The 24,928-nt window shown below is 43.5% G+C and overlaps 1 protein-coding gene across 2 annotated transcripts in view; it reads right to left on the bottom strand.

The window, feature by feature from the left end:
* Positions 1–1,118: 1,118 nt before the first annotated feature.
* Positions 1,119–24,928, bottom strand: part of FAM124A (family with sequence similarity 124 member A) — a 63,549-nt gene continuing 39,739 nt past the window's right edge. For both annotated transcript variants that reach the window (XM_075919087.1, XM_075919088.1), the window contains exons 3-4: positions 18,990–19,729; positions 1,119–2,107 (exon numbers count right to left, since the gene is read on the bottom strand). In XM_075919087.1, coding sequence (XP_075775202.1) covers positions 1,274–2,107; positions 18,990–19,729 — 1,574 coding nt within the window. In that variant the 3' untranslated portion in view covers positions 1,119–1,273. The remainder of the gene's footprint in view (positions 2,108–18,989; positions 19,730–24,928) is intronic.

Genomic DNA, 24,928 nt, shown 5'->3' with positions numbered 1-24,928 from the left:
GATCCTCTGCAGCTGTACTTGTCTATGATTAGATACAGATTTGTATACACTACTTTAACCCAGGTAGTGTTCTTGTCTAGCCCAGAACAGCACTCAGTGTCATTACTGATTAACACAGAGATATGTCGTCAGAATCGATGGTAGGAACCCTTATAAACGTACTCACCATTTCTCAGACTAATGGCTTCTCCATTTAAACTTTTTTCCAAAATAGCAAAGTAATTACACTGTAACTGCTTGCCATATTATACTGTGACATCTTGCCAAAAATGTAACCTAATAAAAAGGCCAGTACAATTCTACATGTTTTTTTTTTTTTCCTTCGGATAAATTAAAAATTCAGACAGGTTTGGCTAGAGATTTATTTTACACAGAAATGGGGCTGGGACCTCCAATACCAAGTTTATGTATGAGGTGAATTTTTTACGACTAAACTAATAAACCTGTAAAAATAGGGAACTGCAGTGCAGTTCTGTCGGTCACACTGCTCCCTTCCCACACAATGAAAAAATATGTTTGATTTTGGGAAGAGGGTGGGGAGAAAAGCTCCTCACGGTTTCTCTCATGGCATTTTCCCAAAAGCAGCCCATCAGATTGGGGATGTGGTAATGTTCCTTCTTCCCCATGGAGCAAACAAGACGTTGTCTTCTCAAATCTGCTGATTCTCAAAGATCAGCTGGAGGCCTATGCATCAACACTGGTTCTGGGGTCCTCAGCCTCGTTGTCTGGCTCCACTGAAGCCATGCTGCTGGGGGCCGCCCCTTTACACAGCTTCCTTTACAACCTCATGAAGGAGGCGGGGAAGGGTTTGCCAGCATGGAGAGAATTTTTCGGATAACTTAATGCAGCGTGAGGTTGTATTTTCAGCACCTTTACAGCTGCTTGTCAGAGTGAACTGGGTTACCATGCACATCCCTGGGCACTTCCTGTTTTACATGCTATGGGTCAGTTTCCCAAACCCCCTTCACAAGAGCTGAAGGCCTCTGAGCATAAATGCCTTACCTGCACAGCTATGGACAGATCTACACGTTGAGAATCCCCACCACATGAATCCAGTGGACACAATCTCACCTTGTATTATGATACACAATTGAGGCATCCGTTATGGTGGTGTGTGGAAGCCTTTTACAACATTTAGCACACAATGGTGTAATACCTTGTCCTCAGGAAGGAGCAAGGAACTTGCCAGCCCAGATGGCTCAGATGGTGGCAATGCACTGCTGTAATTCACATATGCACAACTTTACATTAAAAGGTGCAGCATGGAGAAAGCTCAGATGTAGAATTCCTCTTCGTCAGTTGGGGAGCCTGGCTGAATGCTGCCAGGGGGTTTCCTATCGTTCAAAAAACAAGGGGTTGCTCTTGGTGACTGTTGGAGTTGGCAATGAGATGCTAAGGGGGATGCTGAAGATGATAAGAAAAAGCTGGGAGACCATTTGCAGAGAGATGGAAGTGAACCACCAGGAAGTTCGAGGGTACTGCACATGGCTGACAACGGCCTTCCTCTGGAGACAGCCTGTTTAGATCTACTGACACTTTGCCTTTGTGAGGGAAGAGACGCTTCCAAATCACTACAAAATCCATTAAAGGTAGAGTAGGCTGAGACCACGGACAGATCTGAGGATAGCTTCATTCCCGTGTCGACATCAGTCTCTTGTGAACCCTCCAACTCCTCAATATTAAGTTTGGGGCTGCATTTCCATGTTTTTAACCTGTTCACAGGTGACCCAGTATTGAAAAACTGGAATGGTTCACTAAAGTGAAAGGAGTCAGAGGCTGGAGAGGAACTCATTGTGGGCAAGCAGAACAGAGACTTGCTTCGCTGAAAAGACCATGAAATGCTGGAAACACTACTGGATCGCCGGGTGAGGTCTCCTCGGTCACCATTTCTTAAGTCCTGCTGGGAGATGCCAAGGAACTGACCAAGGCCATTTGCCCGACGGAGCTTGATTTGACCAGCTGACTTCAGATGCTCACTGGTTTGATCAGGGGCACATCTGTGACTATGAGGAATGTAGCTTGGTGAAGGAGTGAAATGGGAATCCCTTGAAGATGGGAAATGAAGCTTGTTCTGCTTAGCAGACTTCCTATACCAAATACGTGCCTGCTGCAGGAGAGAAAAGAAAAGGGAAAGACCACATTAACACAGACTTGGCAATTTTACAATGGTAAGTCTCCATTGTGGGACTTAACTGCATGTAACTGTAAAGCAGAATGTCACTCAGTACACTCACAGTTAAGTATTTCACTGTAATAATAAAGAGAAAGCATTGTGCCAAAATCCAAATATTTGCATAAGGGTCCTTGGAGGAAAACAAAAGTGAATAGGCCTGGAGCTTTAAAACTGTCCTGCTTTGCCTCACAGGGTGAATTCCATCAATCAAGAGTGAGAACCTGAGAAAGACACTCATCTCTTGGAAGACGGTGAAATTTTAAGACGTTAGGTCTGTAGCAAATTTTTCAGATGTGCTCTGAGAATTTGCTATGTAGTATTTTAAAGAACTGTAGTGTTCTTTATGAGGTTTCAAAATGCTGAGCTCCGAAAGACCCTTATGAAGGACATTTAATTTCATTCCAGCTTAAAACAACCTAGTTCTGTACTTGTTTTTATGTCTCATCTGACATACAGTAAAAGCCTGAACTGACTGATTACCCACTTACATAGTATGTGAAAAAATAAAACTAGAGGAAATTGACACCCCTCCTCCCAAAAACCCCTCTGAATCTTGTGTGTCAAAGCTCAGGCAAAAACTAGAAGGGTGAGAAGAGCTCGAATTCCTCCAGCTCACCAGGTTTTCCTTTTTTTCTCAAAATCCCAGTTTTTGTAGTTCTGAAATTTAATGTTTTGATTAGGTTTTACTTAAAAGGTTAAATAAATTGAAGAGAAATTGTATTTATTGGTATTCTACAAGTTAAACTAGAATGGGCTTTTTAGCTACGATAGATTACTATAGGACTTCATTCATATTCTACTTCCAGCGTTTCTTCCTTTAGTAAAGGAAGTTAAATAGCTTTATGTAAGTGTGAACCATTGTTACTGTTCTTTTTTCATTCTTTTCTTTGCTAAGGGTAGTGAGAAGTTTGCTGTGTGCTTCCTTGTGATTTTGACTGCTGCCTTAACTCAGAAATCTCATCCTCCTGCTTTCTCGTTGAAACTCACTACCCCCTTCTATTTCTTCCTCCATCCATCTCATCCCTTTCCTTATCTTTTCTAGGAATGAAATGGCCACAACTGGAAGCTCTTTGAGATGCATGATCCCTATTTACATTCCATGGGGGGGAGGGGGGATTCAAAATCTGTGTTCCTTCCTCCCTTTTGTCATCCTTTTGAGCTTTGGAACAACGCATTCCTCCATGCCTGGAACTCACTGACAGTGCAACATCCCTCTTGGACTTGGAGGAAGACTTATGTTCATGCTTATCAGCATGCTTGCATGACCCATGGCTAGATCCCTGCATTGGGTCTGTACCACTGATTCTGGTGGATCCAGCTAGAGGTTCCATGCTAGGAGCAGTGCTCTTAGGTTGCTCAGGCTGATGTGTAGGGGCAATTCCCTGGCCAGGATGTGATTTCAGTGCCATTGTGGCTTCCATGAAGTGATTGAAGACCTCAGCTTTCCCACGTATGGACAGGAAAGGAGAGGAAGATGCTGTACCTGTACGTGATGCAGGACTCCCCGGAGCAATACTTGTCACAAAGAGAAAATAAGCGAGGGTAGGGAAGCACATATTTTCAATCTCCTCGGTGGAATACAATATGGACCATCACTTGAAGGAGAACTGCATGGCCATCATCAGCCCTTTCTCCTCAGCCTTCCAGCCTCAATTCTAATGATAGAAGGGCACCAATGTCACCTATAGCTTTTCCTTTACCTCATTACCCTCCAATACTTCTATTCTTAGGGTGTGTCTAGACTACATCCCTCTTTCGACAGAGGGATGTAAATTAGACACTTCAAAATTGCAAATGAAGACAGGATTTGAATTTCCCATGCTTCATTTGCATAATTGTGTCATGGCACTCTTTAGAAAAAGTGCTCTTTTGAAAGTGAAACCGCAGGCTAGACGCGGTTCTCTAAAAAATAGAGGCCTTTTTCAAAAGATCCTGTAAACCACGGAAATTCAAATCCCGGCTTCATTTGCATTTTCAAAGTGTCTAACATACATCCCTTTGTCGAAAGAGGGATATAGTCTGGACACACCCTTTGTGTCAGTCAAAACCAGAATCTCCCACTCTTTAAAAAATACTCAAGTTATCCTTATTCTCTTTTCACATTGACCTAGCTCCATGATCTATTTTCTGAGCAGGGGCCCTTCTCCTCCCTCCCCCAACCTCCCTACTCCTAGAAAACCTTTTTTCAATAGTTAATGACTTTCTGGATTCTCCTTTTCATATTAGTTATTTCAATATGGCTTCAGTAGTTTATATTTACAGGTTGTACCTCCAAAAACTGGTACTCTCTGGACTGGTCCAGCAACATCCGTCATCCTGGATCAGAGAGCCCAGGAGCCTAAGGGCAGGAGGGCCAGCTGGGAGAAAAGGCCAGGGCAACAGGATTGGCAGCACAGCTGGGGGCAGTGAGAGACTGTGCCCCGCAGCTGCCTCTAGCATCCTGCAGCAGCATGAGGCCGGGACAGAGCCCCTGGCAGCACAGTTCACGCTGGGTTGGTGCTCTGCGGCAGTCCTGGAGCCCTGTGGCAACCCCCGGGAGCTCAGGACTGAGGTTGGAGCCCTGTGGCAGTGCGGGACCAGAGTTCTCCAGTAGCTTCTTGGAGCACGGGGCCAAGGCTGAAGTCCTGCAGCTGGCCCCGGATGCACGGGGCTGGAGGTCTGCAGCAGGAGTCTGAGCCTCTGTTGCCTGGGGAGCTGGCAGCAGCTGGGCAAGCAGCCCAGTCAGGTTGAGTGGGGGGGCAGGCGAGGCAGGGTGCCTGCTGGGGCAGCCTTGGGAGCCAGTGGCAGGAGACCTCTCCAGTCCTGTAAAATTCTCTCATTCAGGGCTGGTCAGGTCCCTGCAGTGCCAGACGAAGGAGGTCCAACCTGTAAATCACTTCTTTTTAAAGCTTCACTGGAATTCCACACATGATGCAAAATGCCAAATTTTGTTCCAAGATATAGTCATATGCAGTACCCACAGACTACAACAGGGGCCTCTTAGAAGTAGGCCCAAATAAGCCAATACCTTATTTATTGTTCTCCACCTCGTGACTTAACGCAACATTGTTCAAATACTGTATCGCACAGATATTCTCTCAGCTCTGATACACTATCTCACCTCTCAAGCTTCTGCATCCATTACTTGACACCTTGCTTAGTCAGCAAATGGCTTCATTATTTATATTTTAAATGATTTTACAAGTTCATTGTTAAGACTTTTAAGATAATTGGAATTCTCTTTGCCAATGCTAGATCTGTTCCACAACGTGTGTGGTTTTTTTTTAAAAGATTTTCTAGCGCAAGTCATTTGACTTGATAACTGTGTTTGTGACCTAATGTTTTAAAGGCCTCAGTCAAGGAATGCACAAATAAGGACACTTAACAGCTGCAAGGAGTCCCACTGAGTCTAGCTTCAATGTCTACGGGTGCATGTTTTGTCGAAATATTTATCAGCTGTTTAATTACTTAATCCATCTGTTTGTCATGCAGTTTATCTCAGAGCAGAACAATTCTGCAGAGAAAATCAGAAACATTAATGAGTGTAAACTGTTTTTATATACTGGGCAATGATATAACAGAATAATTTCCTGCACAAACCCATGAAGTGAGTAGGATAAATGTGTGTGTGTGTGTGTGTGTGTGTTTTAAAATGAAATGCTGCATTATGTAGGCTATCCAGAAATGGCTTCAAATAAAAATGGATGCTTTTTCATCCTCACATGCCTATTAAAAGCCTGTGCATAATTTTAAAAATAATTATCTTGTCTTCTGCATTAGGAAAAATCAGATAGCTTGGAACATAGATCCACATTCGTCTCTAATAAAACTTCATTGACTTCCATTCCATTAGATCCATTTCGTTTGATGCTTCTGAAACCTTGATCCCTTATCTGTTAGCAAATCTGGTACTGTAGTTAATTTTATTCAAAGATTCAGTCACTTCTGGCATAAAGAAGAATAGCTTATTATATTATGAAAAGATGGATTATGAATTACCATAGCTTTCACGGCTTAGTGTATTCATACACAATACATATGTGAACTCAACAGGGCTTATGTCCCATAAGACACCCTTGGCATGGACAGTTACAAATAAGCAAACAATTTTTTGCAGATATGAAAGTACCTTATTACCTCTAAAGTCATTGTAGTAGATAATGAAAGCATTCCATTGGCAATGTTTTTGTTATTTTAACCCTTTTCTCAGACTGCCCCCTTCCTTTTTTTTCCTTCCCCTCTCTCCCTACTCCCCTATTTATTTTGGGTCTGCATATTCTAAACTCCAAACCCCGGTCATCTGAAGAAGTGGGCTATGCCCACGAAAGCTCATGATACAATCTACATGTTTTGTTAGTCTATAAAGTGCTACCAGACCATTTGTTGTTTTTTAAGTTTATCCTGCACAGACTAACTCAGCTACCCCCTGAAGTTGCTTGGCATGGTCCTATAGCTGAATCACACTTTGTTTTGAAGCAGTTTTTTACTGTCACTGTTTTTACCACTGAGCTACAACTCCCAGAGAGGATTCCATAGCAGGGGTCAAACACAGTTGGACCTGCTGGAGGTAATTGGGGTACTAAAAGCTGGGTGAATGACAGGGATCCAATGTGAGGGTATGTCTACACAGCAGAGTTATTTAGAAATAACAGCCCTTATTTAGAAATAATTTTCCTAGCGTCTACACAGCCAAATCACTATTTTGAAATAAATTTGAAATAGCAGAGCACTTATTTTGAATTTGGTAAACCCCATTCTATGAGGAATAACACCAAATTCAAAATTGCTATTTCAAAATAAGTGCTGTGTAGACACTAATTTTGAAATAAGGGGTCTCCAGCCTTCCCAGGGTGCCCTGGTGGCCACTCCAGCCTTAACCAAGAACACTTCTCTCCCCGCCCCCGCTCTCCCCGGAGCCCTTAAGGATGTAAGACTCTGGCCACAGTGCCTGTGTCAGTTCCAAGCCTGCCAGCCCAGAGCCAGCAGTTACTGCCCCAGACCCAGTGGCCCCAAAACATGAACCAGCAAGCCACTGGCAGCCAGCCCTCCACCGCTCCCCAGGAGCAGTCTGCCAGCTCCCAGGAACCTGCCAGGGCCCGGAGAAGGCAGGCGTCTTCCAGGCCCAAGATGGAGATCATGGACCTTATTCAGGTTTGGGGGGGGATGCACCCAACGTCCATGATCTCCGCACTAGATGGAGGAATGTGGCCAGCTATGGCAGGATAGCTGCCAGCCTGGCCACCAAAGGCCACATGTGAACCCAGGAGCAGGCCTGCATGACAATCAAGTTGGTCCGGCGAGACACTGAGCCCTGAGCTTCCCCTCCCCCTTCCTCCCCTTGCTTCCCCATTCCAGCTCCCTCCTCCCAGGTTTTCCCCTCCCCTCTCCCGCCTCTTTTCCCCAGTCTCACCAGAGTTTCATTCCCTCCCCCCCCCGTTTTGTTACATAAAGAGAGTTTGTGTTCATGAAAATACGTGTATTTTATTTGACATCAGGAAGGGGGGTTAGGGAGGGGTAAGTGGAAGGACGTGAGGAAGGAATGAGGCACAAACCCCCAGTGGGGCAGACCAGGGAGGCTGTTAGTGCTCCTCACGGTGAAAGCTCTCCCACAGGGCCTCCTGGATACTGACAGCTCCCCAATGGATCTCCCGGATGGCAGCCTGCAGAAAGTGCAGCCAGGCTCACAGCAATGCGTCCAAGAGAAGCACCAGAGTGTCCAGGGGCAGCTCTGGCTCCATGTTGCCGAGTGCTGTGGTGTCCTGAGTGAGGGCAACCGGAGCATGCAGAGACAAAATGCTTTGCTGTCCCTCATTGAGGTAGACAAGCAAGCAGGGAAACCTGAGAACTGGCCCTCCGGGGGGGGGGGGGGGGGGGTTCCCTTTAAGCACAGACCTCAGATAGCCTCAGCCAGCAGCCCCACACAGTAAGTCCTGACCTGATGCCCTGCTGGAACTGGTTCTGGCAAGCCTTAAATGTGATTCAGAGTCCACTCAGTGTGGACATGCTATTTCGAAATAGCAAAATGCTATTTTGAAAAGCATTTTGTTTGTAGACACATTATTTCAAAAGAAGCGATTTCGAAATAACTATTTTGAAATAAGCTATTTTGAAATAACACTGTAGTGTAGACATACCCTGAGAGAAGTGCACTTGGAAAAGCTGCTCATGAGAGAGGTAGTGAGAACACAGGGGCAGCTCAGGCTGGCACTGTAATCAAAATCCGTGGGACTGTGACTGGAAAGCAATATATTTATTTTAATATTTGTAATGAGCTGAGCTATACTTTATGGGTCACATTTCAAATACTATCTGAAATTATATGGGCAAGTGCAAGATTTGCTGGAACACTTTTGGAAGCCCTTTATCTCACATAAGGAAAAACCATCCTAACAGTGAGATGTATAACTTTGCTTATTTGTAATTTTATATAACTCTCCAAAGTGAAGTAGTGGAAATTCCATCTCTTGACACATTTTAAACCAGACCAGAGAAAACACTAGCAAATGTAGATTAGCAGATAATCATCTATTGGTAGAGAGTGTGAGATTAGATAATAAATAGGATTTTTCTATCTCTAAATTCTCTCATTTGCTGGCGATTACAGAAGGAAACCATATTTTAGTCTGGAATGAAACTCTGGGGAAGTTGGCTCCCACTTCCGTTGGTGAGGCGACTAGACTTGCCTTTACTGACTAGCTTACTACTGAATATAGAGAGATAGGCAGTTTTCTGTTCCTCTTTGCTTTTACCAAGTACATTTAAATATAATTTAAAAAAATAAAAGGAATTGAAACACATTTTCCAAATGTGATGGGCATAATGAAAACTGAAACATGAGCAAGAGAGACAGATCTTCCTTTGCTACTCTGACCTTGGAGAGCTGAAAATAGAAAAAATACTTGCTTTTATCTGCTAAAGTAAATTACATGGACTTCTCAAAGGTTCTTTTTCGCATAATGCTTTTTTATCTCCCATCTTGGGCATATCTTTTTTTCTGATTTCAAAAGCAAAATCTCATCAACTATAATTTTTTTCCTTTAGCCTCCTTTCAGTTTGCTTTTTGCAATGTCCATTACGTCACTGCAGATTGACAAAGCATTGGCTGGTGTATCTGTGCTGCTTGTGTTAGAAACAAAAGCTCCAGCTACACTGAAAAAGGATCTGGCAGAACAAAAACTCTGTGTACAAACTGACACGGCACTTGCACAGCCTCTAGAACACCAAAATGGTTGATTTTGATTGAAATTCCAAATAGAAAGGACAATATATCTGTCCACGCCATCTAACCATTTGCACGAATACCTATAAGAAAATAGCTGTTGATTGAACGGATTAGTTATATAATAAAACATATTTTCAAACTAATACTTTATCTGCTACCCTGTAATCTTCACCAATCTTTATGAAGTCGATGGTAAATTACAGTCTCTCCACATCACAACAGAATTTTTGGAGGCAATCCAGTCAAACATTCAGAAATGAAGGAAACAACTTTTGGTGAAAGAGAGAGCTATAGAGACTATACTGGTAGTGCCTACGTCCGATAAGAATAATCCAGGAGAGCTGGTTAATGTTTTGTGTGTTGACTAAAGAAAGGAAATTTCCATCTTTAAAAATTTCTCTTAGTTGTATTTCAGTATTCTTAGAAGCCTCAGCTGACACCAGGGCCCTGCACAAACACAGAGTAAGAGACAGTCCCTATTACAAAGGTCTAAAGGCCAAATTTTGACACCATTCCTCATACCAGTTAGTATCTTAGGGTATGTCTACACTACAAAGTTAATTCGAACTACCAGCCGTTAGTTTGAATTAATTTTAATAGCGGCTACACATACAAACCGCTAGTTCGAATATAAATCGAACTAGCAGAGCACTTAATTTGAACTAGGTAAACCTCATTCTACGAGGACTAACGCCTAGTTCGAATTAAGTAGTTCGAATTAAGGGCTGTGTAGCTACTTAATTCGAACTAGTTGGAGGCTAGCCCTTCCCGGGTTGCCCTGGTGGCCTCTCTGGGCCAAACCAGGGAAACTCTTCTGCCCCCCCTCCCGGCCCCAGAACCCTTAAAGGGGCATGGTCTGGCTACAGTGCTTGTGCCAGTTACAAGCCTGCCAGCACCCAGCCAGCAGACCCTGCACCTGGCACGGCATCAGCCAGCCAGCCGCTGCCACCCAGCCCTCCGCCTCTTCCCAGGACCAAGCTGGTGGCTCCCAGGAGCCTGCCCGGGGCTGTAAGAGGCGGGCACCCGCCTGGTCTAGTGCGGAGATCGTGGACCTCATCAAGGTTTGGGGGGGAGGCCTCCAACGTTCACAATCTCTGCACTATCCACAGGAAAGTGGCCATCTAGGGCAAGATAGCTGCCAGCCTGGCTACCAAAGGCCACATGTGAACCCAGGAGCAGGTTTGCATGAAAATCAAGTTAGTCCAGTGAGACCCCCCGACCCTGAGCTCAGAACATAAGAACATAAGAACGGCCATACTGGGTCAAACCAAAGGTCCATCTAGCCCAGTAGCCTGTCTGCTGACAGTGGCCAGCACCAGGTACCCCGGAGGGGATGGACCGAAGACAATGACCAAGCCATTTGTCTCGTGGCATCCATCTCCAGCCTTCCACAAACAGAGGCCAGGGACACCATTCCTACCCCCTGGCTAATAGCACTCCATGGACCCAACCTCCATGACTTTATCTAACTTCGCTTTAAACTCTGTTATAGTTCTACCCTTCACAGCCTCCTGTGGCAAGGAGTTACACAGGTTGACTATGTGCTGTGTGAAGAAGAACTTTCGCTTATTAGTTTTAAACCTGCTGCCCCCATTAATTTCATCTGGTGTCCGCTAGTCCTTATATTATGGGAACTAATGAAGAACTTTTCTTTATTCACCCTCTCCACACCACTCATGATTTTATAGACCTCTATGATATCCCCCCTCAGTCTCCTCTTTTCCAAGCTGAAAAGTCCCAGTCTCTTTAGCCTCTCTTCATATGGGACCTGTTCCAAACCCCTGATCATTTTAGTTGCCCTTTTCTGAACCCTTTCCAAGGCCAAAATATCTTTTTTGAGGGGAGGAGACCACATCTGTACACAGTACTGACGATATGGCGTACCATAGTTTTATACTTCCCCTCCTCCTCCTTCCCCTGGCTTCCCCCTTCCAGCTCCCTCCTCCCCTACGCTCTCTCTTTGCCTCTCCCACGTCCTTTTCCCAGTCTCCTCAAAGGGTAATTCCCCCCCACCCCCAGTTTTGTTAAATAAAGAGAGTGTCTCTTTTTGAACACGTGTCCTTTATTTTTTTACATCAGGAAGGGGGGCTAGGAAAGGGTAATTGGAAGGAGGTGAGAGAGGAATGGGGCACGCGCCCCCGATGGGGAGAACTGAGGTGGCTCTGCAGGCTCCTCAGGGTGGAAGCTCTCCTGCAGGGCCTCCTGGATCCTGACAGCCCCCGATTGATCCCCCCCCCCCCAGATGGCAGCCTGCGGCAAGTGCAGCCGGGCTGATGGCCGAGTGCTGTGATGTGCCGAGTGTGAGCACTCAGGGCACTCCAAGTCAGGACTGCTTTGCTGTCCCTCATCGAGGTAGACAAGCAAGCGGGGAACCCTGAGAACTGTCTGTCCAGGGTGGGGGTCGGGTCCCTTTAAGCACAGCCCTCCGCTAGCCTGAGGCAGCAGCTCCACACGCTAAGTCCTAACCTGATGCCCTGCCGGCACTGGTTCCGGCCAGCCTTAACTTCGGTTCAGGGTCCACTCCATGTGGACATGCTAGTTCGAATTAGCAAAACGCTAATTCAAATTAGTTTTTAGGTCTAGATGCACTAATTCGAATGAGCTTAGTTCAAATTAACTAATTAGAATTAAGTTAGGTCAAATTAGTGCTGTAGTGTAGACATACCCCTACTGTGTTAGATGGACTGGTGTATTAATTTTGATGAAAGACATGTACCCAGAAAGTCAAAAGGTGTTAAAAATGACCTTGTTAATATCCAAGATTAAACAGTATTAAACAAGGTATACAGAGCTCTCAGTCCGCTTAGTAACATGGCAAACACATTGCAAATCTATTAAAATCTTTATTAAAGATACAGAAAATAAGGAACAGTGCATCATTTGACATGTAAAGTATTAAGTAAGGCTTTTATTTTGATATCCTCCCTTGTTCTCTTTCCCTTTAGCTGGAGAGAGCCTTTAGAAGGAAAACCCTGAGTTTGGCAGTTTCCTAGATGGTATTAAAGATAGTTATAACTGTCCTTTAAAAAACACCAAAAACCCAGAAGCTAGCGGAGATGAACTGTCGCTGTTAAGATTGTTGCTGAAGTCTGATCCAATTTCCTAGAAGACAAAATGAGAAAAACACACACACAAAGGGGAGAGAAAAGAACAGCAAATACAAAAAAAATGTAGCTTCTGTGTCTGGGCAGACCCGCCAATGGGGTGGCAGGAAAAGAGGACAGCTACTCTGGGGCCTGGCAATTGAATAGAGCCCTGGGCTCCTAGCCACCACTGCTGCTAGAGCAGCCAGAGCCTTGGGCCCTATACATCACTGCTGGTTCCTTAGGCAGCACGGACCAGGTGGCATTGAAGGGTTGGCTGAGGAGACTTTCCCCCTGCCTCACCCCTTCCACCCAAGGCCCCACACCTCCAGAGCTGCACCCACCCCCATCTTGTCCAGGGTCCAATGTAGTCTGTTGATTGCCCTGGTCTTTGGCTGACTTTCACAGGCATTTAGCCTTATTAATTTCTCTGGACCTGGTGAACTTGTATCAGCACCAGCTACTTAGAGTTTTGCTTTTAGTTTCTTCTCTGGTCACAGAGTTTCAACAAGGTTGCAAAATATCCCGTCTTGGCGGGCAAAGGCAGATGCTTATTAGACAACAAGAAAGAGGGGGATATGAAAGAGAACAAAGTGAAGGAAAAGGACAAAAGAGAGGCAGGGATGAGAGTGTCATATTCCAGTTGGTGGCTGGATTTAGCTGCAGGCTGTTGAGGAGCTGACATCATGAGGATCCCTCTCTCTGGCCCAGTGTGTTCAGGAAATCTCTCAGGATCAGGACAACTAAGGCTGAACAGTGTCATGGCAGATCCTGGGGTTTCAGGAGAGAGCAGGGGTGGCAGCCATAATGGACTTTTAGTCAGCCAGAATCCACATCCATCTACAATCTCCCAAAAGTCTTTTCTTTTTCAAAACCTCAAAAAAAATGCATGTGGGGCGGGGGAGGAGGGAGGAAGAGGTGTGTGTGATGGAATAGCCCAGTCCCTCATTATTTTATTATTGATCCATTGATTTTTCTTGTTTACCAGGCATGATCTTAACACAGTCCTTAAGTTATATGAATAGGCCTCTTTGTATTAATTCAATCTGTGTATCTCCCTTTTGTACCTTTCCGTTTCAACATTTGTTTTTATGGATTATTGTGACATTTTATAGCTTATAAAATGTGTGTGAAAGTTGAGCTCGGGATTAAAATAAATTTGTTGTCCCAGTCACCACGGCAGGAACCTGGTAGCATATAGGCACACTGTATATTCCGTTTAAACTGGTGTTCAGTATATTGATGTGCTAAGTAAAGGTCATTTTTATATGAAAAGATATAAAAGAAGTTATGTCTCTCATGGTGAAGGATAGACTGGCTGAAAGATCACTTTCTGATTTACTTAGCTTCTAAAACCTCAGTTTAGGATTGTGTATTTTTGCCAAAACCATCACTGACACTAGAGAACCCACAAACATCTAAGACAGAAAAGGCAGAGCACATCTTGGAGGAGAAACAGTGAAAGGACAAGATTCTTAAAAATAGGAGGCAAAAGTTAGATTCTTATATCTATAACTAGAAATTTTACCCAGCATTGCTCAGGTCCTTTAGAGCAGTGGACTGGGAGTACAGGGAGTGCAGGAATCAGTGTTGGGGGGAGGGGTGAGGAGGGGCTCAAGGCATGGAGTTCTTGTGCCTAGGGATGCTGGAGTCAGGGTTGGGAGATGAGGAGGGGCTCAAAGCATGGGGCTGGGAGTGTGAGGTTTGGGGGATGAGAGTGGCTTAGGGCAGGGCGCTGGAGGTGTGGGAGATATAGGAACTGGTGGGGGCCATGCTTCTCGGCATCAGCTTCCTGGGGCTGGCCATGAGTGGGGGAGATGCTTCCTGAGTGGCAGTTCCCTGGAGTTGGCCAAGATGGGGGGCAGTGCTGGCCAGGGGGAGGCCAGCTCCCTGTCCCGCAGGCCACATTGGCTAGGGAGCGAGAGGGATGCTTATCTCCAGCCCTGCTCCCTGCTATCTCAATCTAAACCCTGGCCTTGTTTTAAGTTATGACCAGAGAAAGCTGCATATGAAATTTGGTGATCCTAACTCTTACCATTTAGGAGGAGTTCTTGAGCAAACAGATGGACAGATAGCTTCACTCGCTCACAGACAAATAAATTCTCAAATATATAGTAGATTAGACACATGTCTATATTGAGTCTACTGTTATACAAACAGCCATGTTCAGAAACATATTATACACATACCGATCACAAGATAGTGTGTATCTCATCTAGTGCACTAAAATCCCAAACAAAAACTAGGGGGGTGAAACCAATCACTACGCTCTTGAATGAACTCACACAGAAAAATGATGAAAGATAAAAATACCACTTCACCTATGGGGGAAACACTTTTCACAAAATGATTGCTCCATGTCTGACCTTTCAGTCGTCATCCTCAAATGGAAGACTATACAAGTGATGAGGCTAGAAGCTTAAATTCATAACTTTACTAAATACTAAAAGTTTAAAGACACACTGGATTTGTGATTTAGTACAACAATCTGTACCTCACTAACACCCCTTTTTTGTCTTATGAGTGTCAGGATGTTAATAGGACACTACACCTTGAATGGTTCCTTGAAATATGTATTAACTATATATGTTAAACAACCTGTTCCACATTGTACTTAGCTGTGGTGCTCTTAGTTCCCTTCCCACACCTGAAGAAGAGCTCTGAGTAGCTCAAAATCTTTGTCTTTTTTTACCAGAAGAAGTTAATTCAATAAAAGATATGACCTCACCTATCTTGTTTCTTTAATTTTCAGCACACTGCAAAATTAAAGGAAACTTTTGTAAAGGCTTTTCTTTTTGTCCTTCCAGTCAAAATCCATCTTGGTCTTCCTTTTCTTTTACTATTCACATGCTTTGCTTGACAATTATTTACTGAATTCCTATATACCTTGTAAAATTCAACATATGAAAATGACAGAACCAATACTGATCATAGACAATCTTGTGCATACTAAATCCAATAACAGATCTCCCTTTCACTTCAGATGGAAGAGATAATTGGAGGAAGCATCCAAAGCAAAGATGCTACAACAAAACATTTTTGAGTAGGGTGTAATGTTTGCAAACAAAGGATATCAAATAAAGGACTCATCCATTCATAGGTTTTTTTTCTTGCTCTTACTTAATCTAAGCTCCTTGATAATTGCATTTGCAGAATCTTAGCAAAATGCAGGACAATGTAGCACTTTAATTCTATATGGACTCCCCTTGACGGTCAGAATTACAATCTGGATTTCTATAGACAAAGCTTCCGCAACAACGCACAGACTGACATTATTTGCAAACGACAACAAGCGACACACAATCTTAGCCGCGCCGAACACCATGCCATCCAGAGTCTCAAAAACAACCTGGACATTATAATCAAACCAGCTGACAAAGGGGGTGCTGTGGTATACATTCCCCTGCATTTTGCTTCAGCTACCCCAGACTAACACGGCTACATTTCTATCACTATTCTACATGCGGGGCAATTTTACTAGTTGATAGGAGTCCTAACACTGTAAGCCTTCATCAAAAAAACACCCAGGTCACATTGCTGAAGTATATTAAAATCCTAATCACATAGTCAATCTGTGGCACTCCTTGCCTGAGGAGGCTATGAAGGCTAGGACTATAACGGGGTTTAAAAGAGAACTAGATACATTCATGAAGGTTAAGTCCATTAATGGCTATTAGCCAGGATGGGTAAGGAATGGTGTCCCTAGCTTCTGTTTGTCAGAGGGTGGAGATGGATGGCAGGAGAGAGATCGCTTGATCATTACCTATTCAATTCACTCCCTCTAGGGCACCTGGCATTGGCCACTGTTGGCAGACAGGATACTGGGCTGGATGGACCTTTGGTCTGACCCAGTATGGCCATTCTTATGTTCTTATGTTCTTACATACTTTATTACGGGGAAGTATAGATTTATTTAATTTATCATGGAATACTAGAACTGGAAGGACCCTTAAGAGATCATCAAGTCCAGTCCCCTGCCCTCACATAAATATAAGCAATACTTTTGGTGTGTGGAGATAATCAGAGTATGTAGCAATCAAAAATATTAATAACACAAAACTGCAAACTGAAAAAATATTAGTCTCTCATTTTGATGGGAAGTGAAAATTAATATAGATACCGGGGTAATAGTGACAGAATGTTTAAACCCCTGTACAATACCCTAAGCACTCAGTGTCATTGTGCTCGTAATTACTTTAGTTAGAAGATTTATAATTAAAATCTGGCAATCAGCGAGAACGCCACTATTCAAGAGATTACTGTGGTACATGTGGCCTTTAATCTGTATCTTCACTGACCACCCATAATAGTATCATGAGCCTTTGTGGATAAAACCCACTTCATCAGATGAGCTGGAGTGACAATAACAGAAACCAAAATATTATAATGGGGAAAAAAGTACCTGTCAATTGTAGGACTGATACTAATGAGGCTAATTAAGAGGGCTGGAAGTGTCCCATACTTAGCTCTGTTAACATTAATAAGCATGTGGATTTAGGGGATGATCTGCCCCTTTGATTTTTAAAAATAAAGAGAAAATTAATAGAGGGTATAAGCTATTTTTATTGAGCAGAAATACAATCCCCCAATATTTACAAATAAAAGGTTTAACTCTAGGAAACCTCTTCAGTGAAGCAGCAGCTTTGAGGCATGGTTAAGCAAAACTCCACAATGTACATTAATTGTAACTGTGAAGTCACGTGCCTCTGGTTAAGTTTTTGTATGTATCTTAATGAAGAATGCAGCTTTTGAATTATTATTCTATTTAACTCACGGAAGTAAACTGGAACAGCCTTAGGCGACATCTACATTACCGCAGTAAGACAACCTAAGCTACATGAATAATGTAGTTGGAGTCAACGTGGCTTAGGTGACTGTACCGTGGATTCTACACTGCTGTGGAGAGACGGAGGAGGGGGAGAGAGGAGGTGTCAATGGTAGAACTTTCCTGTCGACTTCCCTTACTCTTCTCATCCAGGATAGAGTAGAGGGGTCAACTGAAGAACAATCTGCAGTCAATTTGATAGGTTATAACTAGACCTGCTAAATCAACCAGTACTGGATTGATCTCAGCGCATTGATTCAGGCTGTAATGTAAACTCCACTTTCTTCTTTCTTCTGGGCCTGATAGCTGTCCGAGACAGAACATCAGGAATGGCTGCCCGTCGCAGGGAGCCATAGCCTGTAATACCTCTGAGGCTGGTATAGGGGGCTCTGTCTGTGAGGTGGAGTGTTTTCCATATAAGGGCATGTAAATTAATAATCTTCCCCTGCTCGCTCCACCCATTGCAGTAACAGATCAGCCAGTGGGCTGACTGGTGCTCAGGCCTGCTACTCCACCCACTGCAGCAAAAACCAACCTATGGGGTGATAAGTTCACAGGCAATAAAACAGGCAGGCAGCCCCTCTCTCACTGGGGATTCGCATTGAGTGAACGCCTGGCCTGATCACCCAGACGCCTTGCACCCCCCGCTCTTGAGTCTTACTGAGCGTACTCCGAGTTGGTCGACCCGAGTGGAGACAGTTTATGAGCGTGTGACCGGTACTTGTGTTCCTGCTGTCTCCAGAACTGGTATAACACCCCTTCCCCCCCACCATCATCCCTATCCTAATTGATTTTTTAGTTGTCCTTATTGCTTACCAAGTGACAGTGGCTAAAAAGTTACTAAGTTAGTTTATAAATAGTTGTGGTTTAGGTTTTTTACTGTTTCCTTGTATAAAGTTGTGTAAATAGTCAGCCCTATGGATAATACCAGTGTTAATTCAACTGTTCCTAACCCCTGGGCAGTTATTGGGAATTATTGTGATTTAGAAAAGCCTCAGGGAATTGTTTTGTGTTGTCTGGCAATCTGTTTAATTTTTGTTCTGATGATTGTCTGGCGCCATCAAAATAAAATCAGTTTGTACTTTTTGAAACCCCCAGTTGTGGTCTCATCCTTTCCGGCATCCCTTCGAACCTCGTGTATTACGAGGACTGACAATAGCTATTTAGAAGAACTAGAAGAGATAAGAGAAGAGCTTCCTGGGCCATCTATTGAGCTGCTGTTAGTTACCTTCTCTTTTCAGACAAATAAAATGATAATAAAATCTCTTTTCAATAAAATCTCTTTTCAAATAAAATGATGATAAAATCTAGTAACTAATAGCTATTTTATAATGATGTCTGGTCCGAGTACTCGTATTTCTTATAAAAACTGCAAAAATGTGCACTTTGACCTATTATTTCTCATTCTGGATGATAACCAAACTATGTTTCCCTTTTCTACACTTGGCTCATCTCCTGTCTCTGCTGAAATAGGGCTTACAGGTATTTGAACATCATATCATCTACAGCTGTACTGGTTTATAAATGTTTCCATGAATAAAGACTTTATAACCTCTCTTTTTAGCAGCATTTCCTTTGGTCTGCCTACCAACACGTTATGAAAGCTCGACTCAATTTGTGGTTCTAGGACAAATTAACATTCATAGCACAAATTAATAAATATGTTTCTGTTTCACCACATACAAAATTAGAGATGCTAGTGAATACCTGCAAAAGGATCTTATTCCCATCATGGTCTTCTGTTTGCCACCTGCCTTCACTGATTGGGCTACAAGGGTTGGGCAAGAGAGGGACAAGTTGTCCAATATCTTCTACTCGGAATTCCAGAACCGCTGACTCAGTAGGGGTTGGAATTTGGCCCTCAGGGAGTCTTTTTAAAGAAAACTGAATATCTATATCCATGTTAGAATAGACAGGAAAGACACAAAAGTCTGCCTTTTTCTGACACACCGGTCTTTTCAGGATTATCTGGTACAGTTTCATAATGTCAACAAAGTTTTCATTTCTGCAGTATATGGCAAAGCGAATGATTTCTCTTCCATAATGCACTGGTCGGATGGCCCACAAAGGTGTCCCAGGGGCTAAAATGAAGAAGTCCTGACTGCATGGCATGTAAGGGAGGAACTTGCCATGCACTCGTTCTGTATGGTGGTAATGCCAAGGTGGCCGCTGAAAGGTTTCGTGGAGTTGTAAAATTGGTTCTTCTCCATATTCCTCCTGCAGAAACAGAATGACTGCAAGGGCTGGCTGAGAAACAGCAGCCTTATCAGACTTCCTGTGTTTCCTCAAGACCCGTCTTTCTGAGACTCGGAACAAATGGAGGTCTGGATGGATCCATGCTAACAGTTTATCAATGGCTTGCTGGAGAACTTTGGATTCACCAGGGTCTGTGATGATATGGATACTGACAAGGAAAGGGTCTTGATTTTCTTCCACAGAAACTTCACCTAGAAGTATAAAACAAAATCTGTATTAGGTTTTAAAAAGTACTTAGTAATGCCTTTATTGTGTAGTGATTTATGTAGTTCTTGAAAGAGAAATAAATTATTGAATGAGTTGCAGTGATTTTTCTGTATGAAGCTCGCCTACAATGGTCAGTAATATCTAGAGGTTAGTACAGTCATAAATATAAGAACCTGATAGTTTGAAAATGAGCTAACATTTATCAAGATAGTATACTGCAATAATTATTTATACTCCTCAAAATGGGATAGGTGCTGTACATTCCTATGTAGAAAGACACAGCCGCTCCCCCAAAGTGTTTACAGTCTGAAAGACAAAACAGATAAAGAATTGAGAAAAAGTGATACAATCAACAAACAAAATGGTCAGGATCAAAAAGGACATCTGGCTTGTTTATTTTACGATTTTGTTTTAGTTGGTGCCACCTGGCCTCGTGCATGGAATTCTATTCTATCAATGTGCCATTACTGTTTCTCACCAAGTAAGAGTATTCAAGGAGCCTGAAGATTTTAAGTGCTTAGTGAAAATGTATCTATTTATTAATAAGTAGCACAAAAATCATGGTATCCAAAAGACAAATTTCACTCAGGCAAAAATTACTTGTTACCCCTCAAATGCATGAAGGAATCTCTATGATGTAGCCCCTGAAATCTCACTGACTAGAAGTGGATAGGGCTAATATTAAGTGACAGCTGGGTGGAGGTCAGCGGAGAAATTGCCAATTTCACTCTGAAACTGTGTATGCAGAGAGCTGTACCTAAACAGAAACCCCAAACAGCTCAATAAATCACTTGGCTAATTTAACTATTTAGTTTAAGTGGTTCTCTTTATTTGGGACTTTGAAATTGCCTATATTCATGAGACTAAAGAGTAGCCATGATGTCTAAATATAGTAGATTGATCAAGGTTTGCTAAGCTTTTAACTGTGTGGGTCACCTTTTAGTAGGAAGATTATCACATAGACTGTCTCCACTTCTGTTGGTGTCTTTGTGAACTTCTTCCCCACAGACTGCCAATGCAATTAATCCCTGTGATACCCAAGCATGGAAAAGCAATATTAGGAAAGTATTTAATGTATTTTTAACTGTCTTAGCGAGTGGAAACAGGGAGAACAGATGTGGCCAGCCATCTCTCCACAGACCACAAGTAAGTGCCACATACCACAATTTGGGAACTCATTTAAATAACTATAAGTACAGCCTATACCAAACATACATTAACAGGAGATTTGGGCAAGTCAAGCTGATGATCAGAAATATGGTGGCAGCAAAGTTCTCATGTCTCTGCTATAAAATGGGTGATGAAGAGTCACTGCCAAGTGGTTAATGAAGAGAACAATAACATGAAGCAAATAGAACACCACTTGTCATCACCTACAGCTCCCAACTTAAACCTGTCCAACACATTATCAATAAATTACAGCCTATACTGGAACAGGACACTAAACTCCAAGAATCTCTGGGAGACAGACCCATAGTCTCCTATAGACAACCACCTAACCTCAAGATGATTCTTACCAACAACCACAGGACATACCACACTAACACCAACCCTGGTACTTTCCCTTGCAACAAACCCCGTTGCCAGCTTTATCCACATATTCACTCTGCTGACACCATTATTGGGCCTAACCAAGTGAGTTATAAGATCAAGAATACATATTCCTGCGCCTCCAGAAATATAATCTATGCTATCATGTGCCAAAAGTGTCCGTCTGCTATGTACATTGGCCAAACGTCTCAGACACTTCGCCAAAGAATCAATGCCCACAAAACAGACATTAGACAGTATCACAAAGAAAAAACAGTTGCTTGCCATTTCAACCAGAAAGGACACTGTCTCAATGACCTACTCACCTGCATCCTACTTCAGAAGACATTCAAATCTGCACTTGAAAGGGAATCCTCTGAACTGGCATTCATGCTAAAATTCGACACTCTCCGCAGGGGGCTGAACAAAGACTCCAGCTATCTTACCCATTACAAAGATAGCTTCCCCAATTATCACCTCTAATACTATTAACTCACAGACATCTACCCTTCTCCACCTCTAATATCAACTCACAGGCATTCACCTTCCTTCCCCCCCCACCCCCGGCATCCCCCTTTTGTTCTGAAATGTGATTTGTCCTTTTCATATGTGTTCATTTTTTTAAATTGTATCCTTTGGTATATATGGCTGTGACTATTTTCTTCCACTATTTGATCTGAGGAAGTGGGTCTGGCCCACAAAAGCTCATCACCTATTAAACCATCTTGTTAGTCTTTAAAGTGCTACATAGACCTGTATTTTGTATGAAGCAAATCAGTCACTGATCATAATAATGTAGAAGGGCTCTCCTGCAGAGACTATTGCAAGTGATATTACTCCAAGGTATCCACTGCTGATGTCCCTCTGCAGGGTAGGAACAGTGACTCTGAAACAAGAAATAAGAATGGAGATACAGGGGGGGAAGATATTTTATAAAAACTAAAAAGAAAATAATGTGGTTTAGTTATACAATCATACTTTTCCCAACAGAGTTCAAATCTGTTCTCCCTCCATTTCCTTTGACAGCATTTGTATAACACAGACAAGGGGCAGGCCTGACGCTTATGCAAATAGATGGCTACCTTTTTTCAGAAGCTTAGGCCCAAGGATGTGAAGCAAAGATCCATCATTCCTGTGGGCTGCTTAATTTGCATAAAAAAAATGAGCATTGCCTTTCTTGCCCTCTTGTCTCTCACTCCGCATATCAGAGGGGTGCTGAATGGTCTAAAGCATTTTTCAAAAGCCAAGCTTTGTGAGAACCAGCATTAGCATTAGCATTAGTATTCTGAAGCTATCACCAAATGAGCTGGTTAGCACAAGATGCTAAAACAAACAGCCTCAAAGGACCACCACAGTATAGCACAAAGCCATCATTAGGAAGAGCTAATGCCACGCATAACCATTCAAAATCACCTTTTGTTGAACTAGAAGAAACCATGAACTAAGCTAAAGGGGGAAAGAGTGTAACCAAAGCTGAAAGAGCTTCACTACTGAATATACATTAGCAGGGACACTTAGAACTGGTCCTACTTTTACACCTGCAAAAGAGGGTCTTTTCATTAAGGTGAGAAAAAGCGGAACAGGAATATGAGGAAAAAGAGTCTGATGAAACTTCTACTAAGCTGATTATACATGGTGTGAACTACTTCTGTGTTATTAGCAAGCCTTTCTTCTTCAGCTTCGCTTATCAAGAAAGGGGTAGAAGGAGTGTGCCACTGCTTCTCAAGTTAGTACAATTCAGTTTGCCCTCTGGCAAACTGTCATAGGAGCAAATTAAAGTTCTGCATATATATTATTAGGCTTTCTATGTAAATGATTAAACCCACTAAAAACCAAAAGCTGAAACATTTATTTGAACCTAAACTGTATAGTTCTCACAACTGTTCTGTTTTCTTCCATGACAGACAGGAATTGTTTCCTTGGGGAGGGGAGGCAGAAACATTAAAACTGTTAAAAGGGAACTATCAATATTTATATATGTTTCACGTAGCTTGTGTTACTGCCATCAGCTGGAAGACTTAAAATTGAGATATGTTAGCAAACCAAAAGCCTGATCCCATAAGCTGTGCGCCCTCCATACCCATTGGTTTCAATGGGAGTCCAGGATGCTCAGCAGACTGCTGGACTGGATCTAGAATGTTTCTTTTCCCATGTGTACAGCTTAATATTCTGTTGTTGTTTGCTCTGTTTACACTATAAGCAAAGAAATTGGAGATCTGATAATGCCGAGGCATCAGTCTATTCTTCCCTATTTTCATTCAGCTATCACAAGTATATTTGGTGAGGAAATTTCAACTGGAAAGATTTTTCTGACACAAAATGCAGTTTCCACAAAAATGCAGGTTCCCCCCAGCACCATCTGTATGGGGGGGCAGGGGAGGCAGAGGCACAGCGGGGAAATGGCACGAGTGGGGACTGAAGCAGTCCCCGCTTGTGCCGATTCCCACTGCGGTGCCTTCAGCTTTTGAAATGTAGCAAGAGCCCCCACGGGCTTTATGAAAGGCAGTGAGCGTGGGGGGGGGGGGGGGGGAAGGGAAGCGACAGGAGCCAGCTCAAAAGACAGTTTCCCCCAACACCCTCTCTGGGTGCCGTCTCCACCTCACACACACCCCACTGCCTCTAGCAAAGGCAGCAGGAGGGGGGAATAGTGGAGACTGCTGTGAAGCAGCCAAGCAGCGGCCAGGGCTGGCTACAGACAGGGGCTGCTGCTAGAGCAGGCCCTGCCCTGTGGACAGCCCTGTCCACTGCGAACAGGGGCTTCTTGGCAGCAGCAGCTCCTGTTTATGATGGACAGGGCTGTCCGCCGTGAACAGGGGATGCTGGATCCAGCACAAGCTGGGACCGAGCAGTCCCAGCTCGTGCTGGTCCAGGATGTTGCGCCTACATTTAAAATGCAGAGTCGCTGTGCAGGTGGTTCTCAGAGCCAGCACGAGCCAAGACTGCTCAGTCCTGGCTCAATCCTGGCTCCTGGAGCTACTTCTGCTACAGCTCTGCAGAGCGGTCCTATCAACTAATCGTACAGTCAATACAAATTGTATCAACTATACGATTAGCTAGGTAACTGCAGTTTAACATCCTTACTCCTGTATAACACAAGCCATAGAACTTGCCCAAAATAATTCCCAGAGCATAACTTCCACTCTCAGCTCCCGGAAAGGAGCACTGCAGGCCTCTGGCTGTTGTGAGTACACCAAGGCCACAGAAAAATAACTCGTAACACCGAGGTCTCAGACTTTATCTTTGATTTCAGTGTTTATTGTCTTTCTACCCTGAGAAAGAGAGAGCTGGTAAGGAGTGAACCAAGGAGACACCTTTACCTATATAAGCGACGAGGACTCCTGTGGCACCTTATAGACTAACTGAAGTGTAGGAGCATAAGCTTTCGTGGGCAAAGACCCACTTTGTCAGATGCACTTCAGTTAGTCTATAAGGTGCCACAGGACTCCTCGTCGCTTTTGCAGATTCAGACTAACACGGCTACCCCTCTGATACTATACCTATATAGCACTTTTGGTTGCAGTACGTCTCTGCCTGTTGTTGGGGCCTGGATGGAACCAGATGGAATGGGTGACCCTGAGCTCCTCTCCAGCCCTAAGAGCTGCAGAGGGTAGAAAGCCTATCCTGATAGGGGGAAGTCTGGAAGAGTGAAGATC

The sequence above is a fragment of the Pelodiscus sinensis genome, chromosome 1 (genome assembly GCF_049634645.1).
Source record: "Pelodiscus sinensis isolate JC-2024 chromosome 1, ASM4963464v1, whole genome shotgun sequence".
NCBI classification, from domain to species: Eukaryota; Metazoa; Chordata; order Testudines; family Trionychidae; genus Pelodiscus; species Pelodiscus sinensis.
The sequence above is the reverse complement of the archived record's forward strand: the minus strand, read 5'-3'. Positions and strand labels throughout refer to the sequence as shown.